This window comes from Anomaloglossus baeobatrachus, chromosome 2 (assembly GCF_048569485.1).
Source record: "Anomaloglossus baeobatrachus isolate aAnoBae1 chromosome 2, aAnoBae1.hap1, whole genome shotgun sequence".
Classification (NCBI taxonomy): domain Eukaryota; kingdom Metazoa; phylum Chordata; class Amphibia; order Anura; family Aromobatidae; genus Anomaloglossus; species Anomaloglossus baeobatrachus.
This window is the reverse complement of record NC_134354.1, coordinates 470598068-470610263: the sequence shown is the minus strand read 5'-3', so window position 1 is coordinate 470610263 and position 12196 is coordinate 470598068. Positions and strand designations below refer to the sequence as shown.

Genomic DNA, 12196 nt, shown 5'->3' with positions numbered 1-12196 from the left:
GAAGTCTTATCTTTTTTTTCCGCTCAGTTTTGTCCCAAAACCTGAAGGCTTTCCTGATGCCAGCAAAGTGAATGAGAATCCTGATGTCTCATACACACGTTCTTAATTTTTAACTTTAAGATTTGTTGTAGATTTCAGTCTGCAGAATATCAATTCTTTCAACGAATGGGGAAAAATCTGCACCAAAAACGCATGTAGAAAAAGCACCAAAAATGCATAAAAAATGTGGCAAAAACTCACGTTTTTTTTCGCTGCGTTTTTCCTGCACATACCCAAACTTTGTAAATGTAATGTTTTTTCTTAACGGATTCTATGTACTAACTGTACTCACAAACTTTCCAGAAGAGGTCTGACTAATATATCATTAAGTAGCTGTAGCGGTTATCTGAAAATAGTGAAGAGGTGCAGTTTCCCATAGAGTCTGGCAGTCAGAAAATGACCTTGGAGCGGCTGAATATGTTATTTATTCCTTCTATAAATGCAATTTATATGCTGTATTATTGGTCCGTTTTCTATTACTAATACATGACAAAACAGATAAAAAGGCTTTTAATGGCAAGAACTATAATATCTCATTAATAAGAAAGTATATGCGTAAGACTCTTATCAGCAGTACTTTTATGGTAACGCCAAGGTAAAATGCTTTTAGTAGTTATTTTTTTAGAATAACATATTGAATGTGATCTTTATTATAGGAATGTTACACAATCCTATATTATACAAAAAGCATCTGCTTTTAATACTCTAGGTGACCTTACCATTAATAGAAGACCTTAGTAATCCTGCAATGAGGATGAGACACTGGAACCAACTTGTCCGCCAAACAGGGGGATTGCTTCGCGTTACTGCAGATAGCTTAAAGGCGATGACCCTGGGTGATTTACTTGCTATGGACCTACAGAGTATGTTATCAAAATAACTGTTTTCATTAATTTCATTTATCAAAATACCAACGTATTAAGATATTGTTTATGTGAGAGTGTCTATTAACTTTTTGCTATTTTAGTGTGTACAGTTTGGCTTCAGGTGATGTCCATTTTCTAACTGTAAATGCTATAGTCACAGCCAAGTCATAATAATGACTATTTCATCATTACTGATAATGGTACATACTAGCAGCCTGTATTATATTCCAGGTAGGGGGTATCTGGATGATAATTACAAACTTCATTTTAACAATCTCCCTACAGGCTTAAAGGGAACCTGTCACCACTTTTTTGGCCTATAAACTGCGGCCACCACCACCGGGCTCTTATATACAGCATTCTAACATGCTGTATATAAGAGCCCAGGCTGGGGATATAACATAACCTAACAGTTGCGCTGTGGGCCTTATGGGCGTCTCTGTTGTCTGGTGCCAGCGCTGCCTCTTTTGTCCATCTTTGTGCTCCTTTTTCTCTAGCCGCGGTGCATGACGGATCCGATGTCATACACACTCGCCGGCATTCAGGTCCTGAGCAGGCGCACTTTGATCTGCCCTGAGCAGAGCAGATCAAAGTATTGTAGTGCACCTGTTCAGGATTGGCGAGTATGTATGACGCAGCCGCGTCATGCACCCAGGCTTCAGGAAGAGGACGAAGATGGCTGAAAGAGGAGTATTATAAAGTGTTTTTTATGTTATACTCCCGGCCTGGGCTCTTATATACAGCATTTTAGAATGCTGTATATAAGAGCATGGTGGTGGTGGCCACAGCTTTAAGGGTATGTGCGCACGTTGCTTTTTACCTGCTTATTACCTGCTTTTTTGCTGCTTTTTCTTCTGCGCTGTTTAATGCCAAAATGGATGTGTTCTTCTATTCAAGCAAAGTCTATGGGAATTTGGGTTTCTTGTTCACACTATGTTGTTCAAAATGCTGCCTTTTTGTGGCAGAACTTTGGTCAAAAACTCAGCTTTGCAGTGCAAAACCCAAATGGCAAAAACAATTGACATGTTGCTTCTTTGAAAAGCTGAGTTTTTGACCAACGTTCTGCCTCAAAAAGGCAGCATTTTGAACAACATAGTGTGAACAAGAAACCCAAATTCCCATAGACTTTGCTTGAATAGAAGAACACATCCATTTTGGCATTAAACAGCGCAGAAGAAAAAGCAGCAAAAAAGCAGGTAAAAAGCAGGTAAAAAGCAACGTGCGCACATACCCATAGGACTAAAAAGTGGTGACAGGTTCCCTTTAAAGGGAGCTTGTCACCATGAAACTTCAAGCAGCATGTTATAGAGCACAAGGAGCTGAGCAGATTAATATATAGTTTTGTGGCGAACGATTCAGAATAAAACATAGTTTAATTATTTAAACATCTGCTCTTTCTGGGATCTATGGTCCAGTGGGCGGTCCTATCAATGACTTACAGCTGTCTCTCTATGTATAATTATGCAAAGAATGCTGTCAGTCACTGATAGGACCATTTACCGGACCTAATATCCCAGAAAGAGCAAAGGTATAAATGATGAAAACATAGGTTATACTGAATCTTTTCTCACAAACCTATAAATCAATCTGCTCAGCTTCTCCTGCTCTATAACATGAATACTGCAGATTGACTGCATTCTCATACTGACAGGCTCCCTTTTACATCCTTTTCTTCAATCCAGTCATAAAAATGAATTTCTTCCCAAAAATTTCTTGTAATTTATTGCTATTTAATGTAGAGAAAAATACAAATTACTATGACATTAATGGACTTGATCTTAATCTGCTTAGTATAATTGTGGTGGCAAAGTTAAAAATGCATATTGTATTAAGAGTATCATAGACCATTTTCATTTCAATTGTACTTTAGAACACACAGAAGATGTAAGGTCAATTGTACAGAGAGCAATGCGAGATGTGACAATTGAAAGCTCCTTGAAGAATTGTGAAGAAGTCTGGCTGAGTAGAATATTTGACCTTGGTCCTCACAGCAGAGTCATCTCACCCAGAGCTGAAAATGAGGTATGTGACCGAGAAAATCATATGTGATATCAATCTCAGCTAAAAGGAATATTCTTATTTTTTTCAATGCTTTAGTTAGTAAGACAGCATGACAATAAGCAAGTTTGCAACTGACTTGCTTTTTCTAGGCATTTATAAAGGACAATAATTTTCGTATAAGATACAAGCTGTAATTTGTATTTTCTTTTGTTTAATTTCTGAACAGATTTTTTTCAAACTGATTTACCAAATGTAATTTTCACCAAATGAAACCTTTTAAATCTTTTTAGCTATTAATCAACCAATTATGGCCTAAAAACTATGAGGATATCCTCTTTGTAGGGTTCTAGGAGGGGCATATCTATAAGAGCTTTTACTTCTCTTATTCACCTTGTGATGGTGAGATATGGTGTACTGTGTATCATGTTGTGTAGGTTTGTATTTTACACTTGGTTCACTATCCATTATTTGTATTGCTTGTGTGTACATTGTATTGTCTGTAAGTAATCACCCCCTGTAGTGTTCCTGTCCCTAAGTGTGAGGGAGGGGGCCTACAATCCACTTAACCTCGTTGCTTACCTGGGGGAATGAGTCAGTCTGTTTGAGAACTTCAAGAGTGAAGCAAGAAGATTGAACCTCTGAGGGAAAAGCTGCAGCTCCCCAAAGAGACCTGGACATTTATCGCTTATTGGATTATATTCATATTTCTGGACTAATTTTACCCTCTGTGTGGTGGATTATGTTATGGACCATTCGATTTGCTTGGAAAAAATGCTTTCTGCATTGTACAGCCATCTCTTGCTCTGTTGATTGTGTGATATGGGAGAAGGACCCCGTCACACACCTGATCTAAAGTATATGCTATCTATTTTAGGAACTTGCCAGTTCAGTGTCTGGTAGTCACTACACCAAGGGCGATGTAAGCAGGAATTTAACAACTGGAAAAGGTAGCCGAAGGCTTAGCAGGCAATCAGATCGTGGATTTCTCCTTTCCAAAAAGGCAGGCAGAGGAAGCACAGTGTCCTTGTATGAGTCTCTGAAAAATATAGAGGTATGGTAGATCAAGTCAACAGTTCTATTCCATTTGCCTTTGGCTAAATCACATTTTATTTTGTTATTAATATGATCTTTTTTTTTAAATAAAATGTTCGTCTACAACCCGTCAAATGATCGCACCCAAATCAACATCGGTCAACGTCTATGGTTACCGAACAAATTCATATAACTTTTCCCCTAAAATTACAGCATAGTCCATCTTTGATAAGGTAGAAGCATATCACTTCAGACATCATTTAAATTTGGTGGCACAATTGGCCATGCCCTTCCCTACCCCTATTGTTCATGTCCTTCATCTTCTCATTCCTTTATGTCTTTCTGTTGTTCTCAATTTATGTAAAACAAATGTACTTGTGTTCTAAAAACCACTATATATATATATATACATATATATATATATATACTGTATGTGTATATATATATATATATATATACATACAGTTAGGTCCAGAAATATTTGGACAGTGACACAATTTTCGCGAGTTGGGCTCTGCATGCCACCACATTGGATTTGAAATGAAACCTCTACAACAGAATTCAAGTGCAGATTGTAACGTTTAATTTGAAGGTTTGAACAAAAATATCTGATAGAAATTGTAGGAATTGTACACATTTCTTTACAAACACTCCACATTTTAGGAGGTCAAAAGTAATTGGACAAATAAACCAAACCCAAACAAAATATTTTTATTTTCAATATTTTGTTGCGAATCCTTTGGAGGCAATCACTGCCTTAAGTCTGGAACCCATGGACATCACCAAACGCTGGGTTTCCTCCTTCTTAATGCTTTGCCAGGCCTTTACAGCCGCAGCCTTCAGGTCTTGCTTGTTTGTGGGTCTTTCCGTCTTAAGTCTGGATTTGAGCAAGTGAAATGCATGCTCAATTCTGTTAAGATATGGTGATTGACTTGGCCATTGCAGAATGTTCCACTTTTTTGCACTCATAAACTCCTGGGTAGCTTTGGCTGTATGCTTGGGGTCATTGTCCATCTGTACTATGAAGCGGCGTCCGATCAACTTTGCGGCATTTGGCTGAATCTGGGCTGAAAGTATATCCCGGTACACTTCAGAATTCATCCGGCTACTCTTGTCTGCTGTTATTTCATCAATAAACACAAGTGACCCAGTGCCATTGAAAGCCATGCATGCCCATGCCATCACGTTGCCTCCACCATGTTTTACAGAGGATGTGGTGTGCCTTGGATCATGTGCCGTTCCCTTTCTTCTCCAAACTTTTTTCTTCCCATCATTCTGGTACAGGTTGATCTTTGTCTCATCTGTCCATAGAATACTTTTCCAGAACTGAGCTGGCTTCATGAGGTGTTTTTCAGCAAATTTAACTCTGCCCTGTCTATTTTTGGAATTGATGAATGGTTTGCATCTAGATGTGAACCCTTTGTATTTACTTTCATGGAGTCTTCTCTTTACTGTTGACTTAGAGACAGATACACCTACTTCACTGAGAGTGTTCTGGACTTCAGTTGATGTTGTGAACGGGTTCTTCTTCACCAAAGAAAGTATGCGGCGATCATCCACCACTGTTGTCATCCGTGGACGCCCAGGCCTTTTTGAGTTCCCAAGCTCACCAGTCAATTCCTTTTTTCTCAGAATGTACCCGACTGTTGATTTTGCTACTCCAAGCATGTCTGCTATCTCTCTGATGGATTTTTTCTTTTTTTTCAGCCTCAGGATTAGAGATGAGCGAACCGGTCGCGGTTCGGCTCGAGGTCGGCTCGCCGAACGGGGGTCCCGTTCGAGTTCGGTTCGTCGAACGTTCGACGAACCGAACTCGAGCCAATAGGCTATAATGGGAGGCAATCACAAACACATAAAAATGCATGATAAATGTACACAAACAGTTAATAAACATTGCCATAACACTTACCGGTCCTCGCGATCCCTTCTGCACTCTGTCTCCTGCCACTATTCCATCCGATGATCACTGAATCCTCCCGTGACCGGCACTGCCAGCAGAGATGCAGGACCTGTCGTGACGTCAAAATAGCCATGTGACCAGTCACGTGGCTATTATCTCATTGGCTACAGACTGGTCACATGACTATGACACGTCATGTAGGACCTGCGAGTGCATCTCTCCGGTACATGGTGCACATTTGTGTATCGCCGTGTACCGGCGATATGCTCTAGCACACGGTCGACTCCCCGTTCCGTTAGGGACCGGCTGACACAGCCGGTCATTAACGGAGATCACCGTTGCCATAGCAACGCAGTTAGCGGTGACATCACCGCTAACCGCGGCTCCGGGAGCACCGTTGCTATGGTAACGCGTCTGTCAGCGTTACCGCTGTTACCGCTAGCAGCACTGATCACTCACGGAGTGAAGGCTGCAGCTGCTTCCCGATTGTAGTGAGGATTGTACTGAGGATGAGGTTCCCCAGCCCCAAGTGATGGGCTGGTGCACCTCATCCTCACTACAATCGTCACTACTACTACACTAGTGAGGATTGTACTGAGGATGAGGTTCCCCAGCCCCAAGTGATGGGCTGGTGAACCTCATCCTCACTACAATCGTCACTACTACTACACTAGAAAGAAAGAAGACAGAAGAGCAGGATCGTGGAGGGCTGACAAGGGGTAATAAAGATGGAGTCTCTAATGTGTCTGTGTATTTATTTCTATTAAAGTATTTTTTCTCTGTGTGGTGTCTTTTTTTAACCCTTTATTGGAGATTCTTAATGGCCGGGTAAAACGTGCCTGACATTAAGAATCTCTGGCTTAATACTGGCTAGTAAAACAAAGCCAGTATTAACTCATGATTACCCAACAAGCCACCCGGCTCCAGGGCTGTTGGAAGAGTTGGATACAGCGCCAGATGATGGCGCTTCTATGAGAGCGCCATTTTCTGGGACGGCTGCGGACTGAAATCCGCAGCAGAGGCGCCCAGAAACCTCGGGCTAACCTGTGCTGCGGATTCCAATCCCCAGCTGCCTAGTTGTACCCGGCTGGACACAAAAATGGGGCGAAGCCCACGTCATTTGTTTTTTAATTATTTCATGAAATAAGTGAAATAATTAAAAAAAAATGGGCTTCCCTATATTTTTGGTTCCCAGCCGGGTACAAATAGGCAACTGGGGGTTGGAGGCAGCCCGTGGCTGCCTGCTGTACCTGGCTAGCATACAAAAATATGGCGAAGCCCACGTCATTTTTTTGGTGGGCAAAAAAATTCTGCATACAGTCCTGGATGGAGTATGCTGAGCCTTGTAGTTCTGCAGCTGCTGTCTGCTCTTCTCCATACAGACAGACAGCAGCTGCAGAACTACAAGGCTCAGCATACTCCATCCAGGACTGTATGCAGAAGTTTTTTGCCCCCTGAAAAAATTATGTGGGCTTCGCCATATTTTTGTATGCTAGCCAGGTACAGCAGGCAGGTACGGCTGCGCCCAACCCCCAGTTGCCTATTTGTACCCGGCTGGGAACCAAAAATAAAGGGAAGCCCTTTTTTTATTATTTCATGAATTTCATGAAATAATTAGAAAACAAATGACGTAAGCTTCGCCCCATTTTTGTGTCCAGCCAGGTACAACTAGGCAGCTGGGGATTGGAATCCGCAGCACAGGTTGGCCTGAGCTTTCTGGGCCCCACTGCTGCGAATTGCAGTCTGCAGCCGTCCCAGAAAATGGCACTTTCATAGAAGCGCCATCTTCTGGCGCTGTATCCAACTCTTCCAGCACCTGCCTGCTATACCTGGCTAGCATACAAAAATATGGCGAAGCTCACGTCCTTTTTTTGTAGTTTTTTGGCAAAAAAAATAAAAAATGCTTCCCTGGATTTTCCATTGCCAGTGAAGGTAACACCAAGCAGTGGGGGTTAGCAGCCAGTAGCTGCTTGGATTACCCTTAGCTAGCAATACAAAAAATGCAGCGGGAGCCCATATATATTTTTTTTAATTATTTATTTAAATAACTAAAAATAAAATGGGCTTCCCTGTATTTTGATTGCTGGACATCACAGTGCTGTAAAAATAAATCTTTAAAAAAATGACGTAGCGCTCCGCGGTATTTTTTATTCTCAGCAGATAAAGCAGACAGCTATGGGTTGCCACCCCCATCTGCCTGCCGTTACCTTGGTTTGCAATCAAAATACAGGGAAGCCCATTAATTTTTTCTATTTAAAAAATAGTTAAAAAAAAAAATGACGTTGGGTCCCCCATTTTTGATAGCCAGCTAGGGTAAAGCAGACGGCTGTAGCCTGAAAACCACAGCTGGCAGCTTTACCGTGGTTGGGGATCCAATGTGGAGGTCCCCTCAGGCTCTTTTTTATAATTATTTTATAAATATTAATAATTACACAATAAAAGTAGGGTCCCCCCCAAATTGGATCACCAGCCAAGGTAAAGCGGACAGCTGTGGTCTGGCATTCTCAGGGTGGGAAGGTCCATAGTTATTGGGCCTTCACAGCCTAAAAATAGCAGGCCGCAGGCACCCCAGACGTGGCGCATCCACTAGATGCGCCAATCCTGGCGCTTCACCCCAGCTCATCCCGTGCCCTGGTGCAGTGGCAAACGGGGTAATAAATCGGGTTGATACTAGCTGTAAAGTCACCTGAGATCAAGCCCAGCAGTTTGTGATGTCATGGCGTCTATTAGATACCCAACATCATAAACTGTCAGTACTAACAAAAAAAAAAAAAAAAAAAATCGACAAAAGAAATTTATTTGAAAAAACAGTCCCCAAAACATTTCCTCTTTCACCAATTTATTGTAAGAAAAAAAATAAAGGGGTCCCACGACGACTCTGGACCGTCTAGAATATGGGGGGGGAGACACTCAGGGAACGTGTCCCCCATTTTCTAGGAGTGCGGACCCTTCATGTGAGGAGTGTGGGTGCAATGAATCTGCACTCACTCTCCCCGGGTCCACAGCAGCAGAGTCCATGTCGTAATGGTTGCTACCAAAGCTGCAATGCCCTGCTCATGAGGTAAGGGCATGCCTAATCAGGAGAACTACTGTAGAGGAAGCTCTGCTCACTGGTATATAGGTGCTCAGAGGTAATAATAGATAAAATTAGTGAGTAACCTCGGCACTCTAAATCTCCCAGACTAAGTCAGTAAGTCACAACGGATAGTAATGCAAAATCACTCTTTATTAGTCTGTATTAAGAAAAAAAAAATTTCATAAGCATATATGTTTTTGTCCAAAACAAGTTACAAATGACGTTTCGGCCTGAGCCTTCGTCAGATTGGACTTATCTGCTTGTAATCATGAAAAATGGCAATAATCAGTATCACATAAGAGTGAGAGAACAATAACATAAACTTGAACAATGTAGAGGTACAATTGGGATGCAGCAAAAAAATTGCAACACAGCAAGAAATGAAACACATGATACAAATGTCATAATACAGTACAAGGACAATATAGTAATGACAAATATGGGGTCAGAGTAGGCTTAGACAGCTCTGGTACGAAAGAGATGTCAATCATAAAGTAACATGTGCAGTAGGTGTAGAGCTACAGTATGCATGGCAGAGCTAATGGGTAGACTGACCATAGAAAAAGAATGGAGAAAAAGTGGAGAAAAAGTGGAGAAAAAATGGATAAAAAGTGAAGAAAAAGTGGAGAAAAAGTGGAGAAAAAGTGGAGAAAAAAGTGGAGAAAAAGTAGAGAAAAAAATGGAGAAAAAGTGGAGAAAAAGTGGAGTAAAAATGGAGAAAAAGTGGAGAAAAAGTGGAGAAAAAAGTGGAGAAAAAGTGGAGAAAAAGTGGAGAAAAAAATGGAGAAAAAGTGGAGAAAAAGTGGAGTAAAAATGGAGAACAAGTGGAGAAAAAGTGGAGAAAAAATGGAGAAAAAGTGGAGAAAAAGTGGAGAAAAAAATGGAGAAAAAGTGGAGAAAAAGTTAAGAGAAAAAGTGGAGAAAAAAGTGGAGAAAAAGTGGAGTAAAAATGGAGAAAAAGTGGAGAAAAAGTGGAGAAAAAGTGGAGTAAAAATGGAGAAAAAGTGGAGAAAAAGTGGAGTAAAAATGGAGAAAAAGTGGAGAAAAAGTGGAGAAAAAGTGGAGTAAAAATGGAGAAAAAGTGGAGAAAAAGTGGAGAAAAAGTGGAGAAAAAGTGGAGAAAAAAGTGGAGAAAAAGTGGAGAAAAAATGGAGAAAAAGTGGAGAAAAAGTGGAGTAAAAATGGAGAAAAAGTGGATAAAAAGTGGATAAAAAGTGGAGAAAAAATGGATAACAAGTGAAGAAAAAGTGGAGAAAAAGTGGAGAAAAAAGTGGAGAAAAAGTGGAGAAAAAAATGGAGAAAAAGTGGAGAAAAAGTGGAGTAAAAATGGAGAAAAAGTGGAGAAAAAGTGGAGAAAAAATGGAGAAAAAGTGGAGAAAAAGTGGAGAAAAAGTGGAGAAAAAAATGGAGAAAAAGTGGAGAAAAAGTGGAGAAAAAATGGATAAAAAGTGAAGAAAAAGTGGAGAAAAAGTGGAGAAAAAGTGGAGGAAAAAGTGGAGAAAAAGTGGAGTAAAAATGGAGAAAAAGTGGAGAAAAAGTGGATAAAAAGTGGAGAAAAAATGGATAAAAAGTGAAGAAAAAGTGGAGAAAAAGTGGAGAAAAAAGTGGAGAAAAAGTGGAGAAAAAAATGGAGAAAAAGTGGAGAAAAAGTGGAGTAAAAATGGAGAAAAAGTGGAGAAAAAGTGGAGAAAAAATGGAGAAAAAGTGGAGAAAAAATGGAGAAAAAGTGGAGAAAAAAATGGAGAAAAAGTGGAGAAAAAGTGGAGAAAAAATGGATAAAAAGTGGAGAAAAAAATGGAGAAAAAGTGGAGAAAAAGTGGAGTAAAAATGGAGAAAAAGTGGAGAAAAAATGGAGAAAAAGTGGAGAAAAAGTGGAGAAAAAGTGGAGTAAAAATGGAGTAAAAATGGAGAAAAAGTGGAGAAAAAGTGGAGAAAAAGTGGAGAAAAAATGGATAAAAAGTGGAGAAAAAGTGGAGAAAAAGTGGAGAAAAAGTAGAGTAAAAATGGAGAAAAAGTGGAGAAAAAGTGGAGAAAAATTGGAGAAAAAGTGGAGAAAAAAATGGAGAAAAAGTGGAGAAAAAGTGGAGAAAAAAATGGAGAAAAAGTGGAGAAAAAGTGGAGAAAAAGTGGAGTAAAAATGGAGAAAAAGTGGAGAAAAAAGTGGAGAAAAAAGTGGAGAAAAAAATGGAGAAAAAGTGGAGAAAAAGTGGAGTAAAAATGGAGAAAAAGTGGAGAAAAAGTGGAGTAAAAATGGAGAAAAAGTGGAGGAAAAAGTGGAGAAAAAAAATGGAGAAAAAGTGGAGAAAAAGTGGAGTAAAAATGGAGTAAAAAGTGGAGAAAAAGTGGAGAAAAAATGGAGAAAAAGTGGAGAAAAAAGTGGAGAAAAAGTGGAGAAAAAGTGGAGAAAAAGTGGAGAAAAAAGTGGAGAAAAAGTGGAGAAAAAAATGGAGAAGTGGAGAAAAAGTGGAGTAAAAATGGAGAAAAAGTGGAGAAAAAGTGGAGTAAAAATGGAGAAAAAGTGGAGAAAAAGTGGAGAAAAAGTGGAGAAAAAGTGGAGCACCCTTTGGTGCCTTTCATGTGGCACTAAGGGGTGCTTAGCTTTGTATTTAGCCAAAAAAATGAAAAAAAAAATGACGTAGGGTTCCCCCTAGTTTTGTAGCCAGCTAGGGTAAAGCAGACGGCTGCAGCCTGCAGACCACAGCTGGCAACCTCACCTTGGCTGGTAATCCAAAACTGAGGGCACCCCACGCTGTTATTTTAAATTAAATAAATAATTAAAAAAAAAAAACCACATAGGGGTCCCCCAAAATTGGATCACCAGCCAAGGTAAAGCAGACAGCTGGGGCCTGATATTCTCAGACTAGGGAGGTCCATGGTTATTGGACTCTCCCCAGCCTAAAAATAGCAGGCCGCAGCCGCCCCAGAAGTGGCGCATCCATTAGATGCGCCAATCCTGGTGCTTCGCCCCAGCTCATCCCGCGCCCTGGTGCGGTGGCAAACGGGGTAATATATGGGGTTAATACCAGATGTGTAATGTCACCTGGCATCAAGCCCTGGGGTTGATGAGGTCAGGCGTCTATCAGATACCCGACATCACCAACCCAGTCAGTAATAAAAAAAATAGACGACAAACACATTTTTATTTGAAAAAACACTCCCCAAAACATTCCCTCTTTAACCAATTTATTAGAATGAAAAACAAAACCAGGTCTGCTGTAATCCAAGGGGTTGCCATGACGATCCATCACTGTCCCAGTCAATGAAGAGCAGGATGTTCCCCAT

At 40.4% G+C, this 12196-nt stretch overlaps 1 protein-coding gene across 1 annotated transcript in view; it reads left to right on the top strand.

Annotated features, from left to right (window-relative positions):
• Window positions 1–12196, top strand: part of LOC142291659 (uncharacterized) — a 1021181-nt gene that overhangs the window by 170297 nt on the left and 838688 nt on the right. Inside the window, exons 28-30 of the mRNA XM_075336344.1 lie at window positions 749–902; window positions 2776–2927; window positions 3781–3957. Of these exons, the coding sequence (XP_075192459.1) occupies window positions 749–902; window positions 2776–2927; window positions 3781–3957 (483 nt within the window). The remainder of the gene's footprint in view (window positions 1–748; window positions 903–2775; window positions 2928–3780; window positions 3958–12196) is intronic.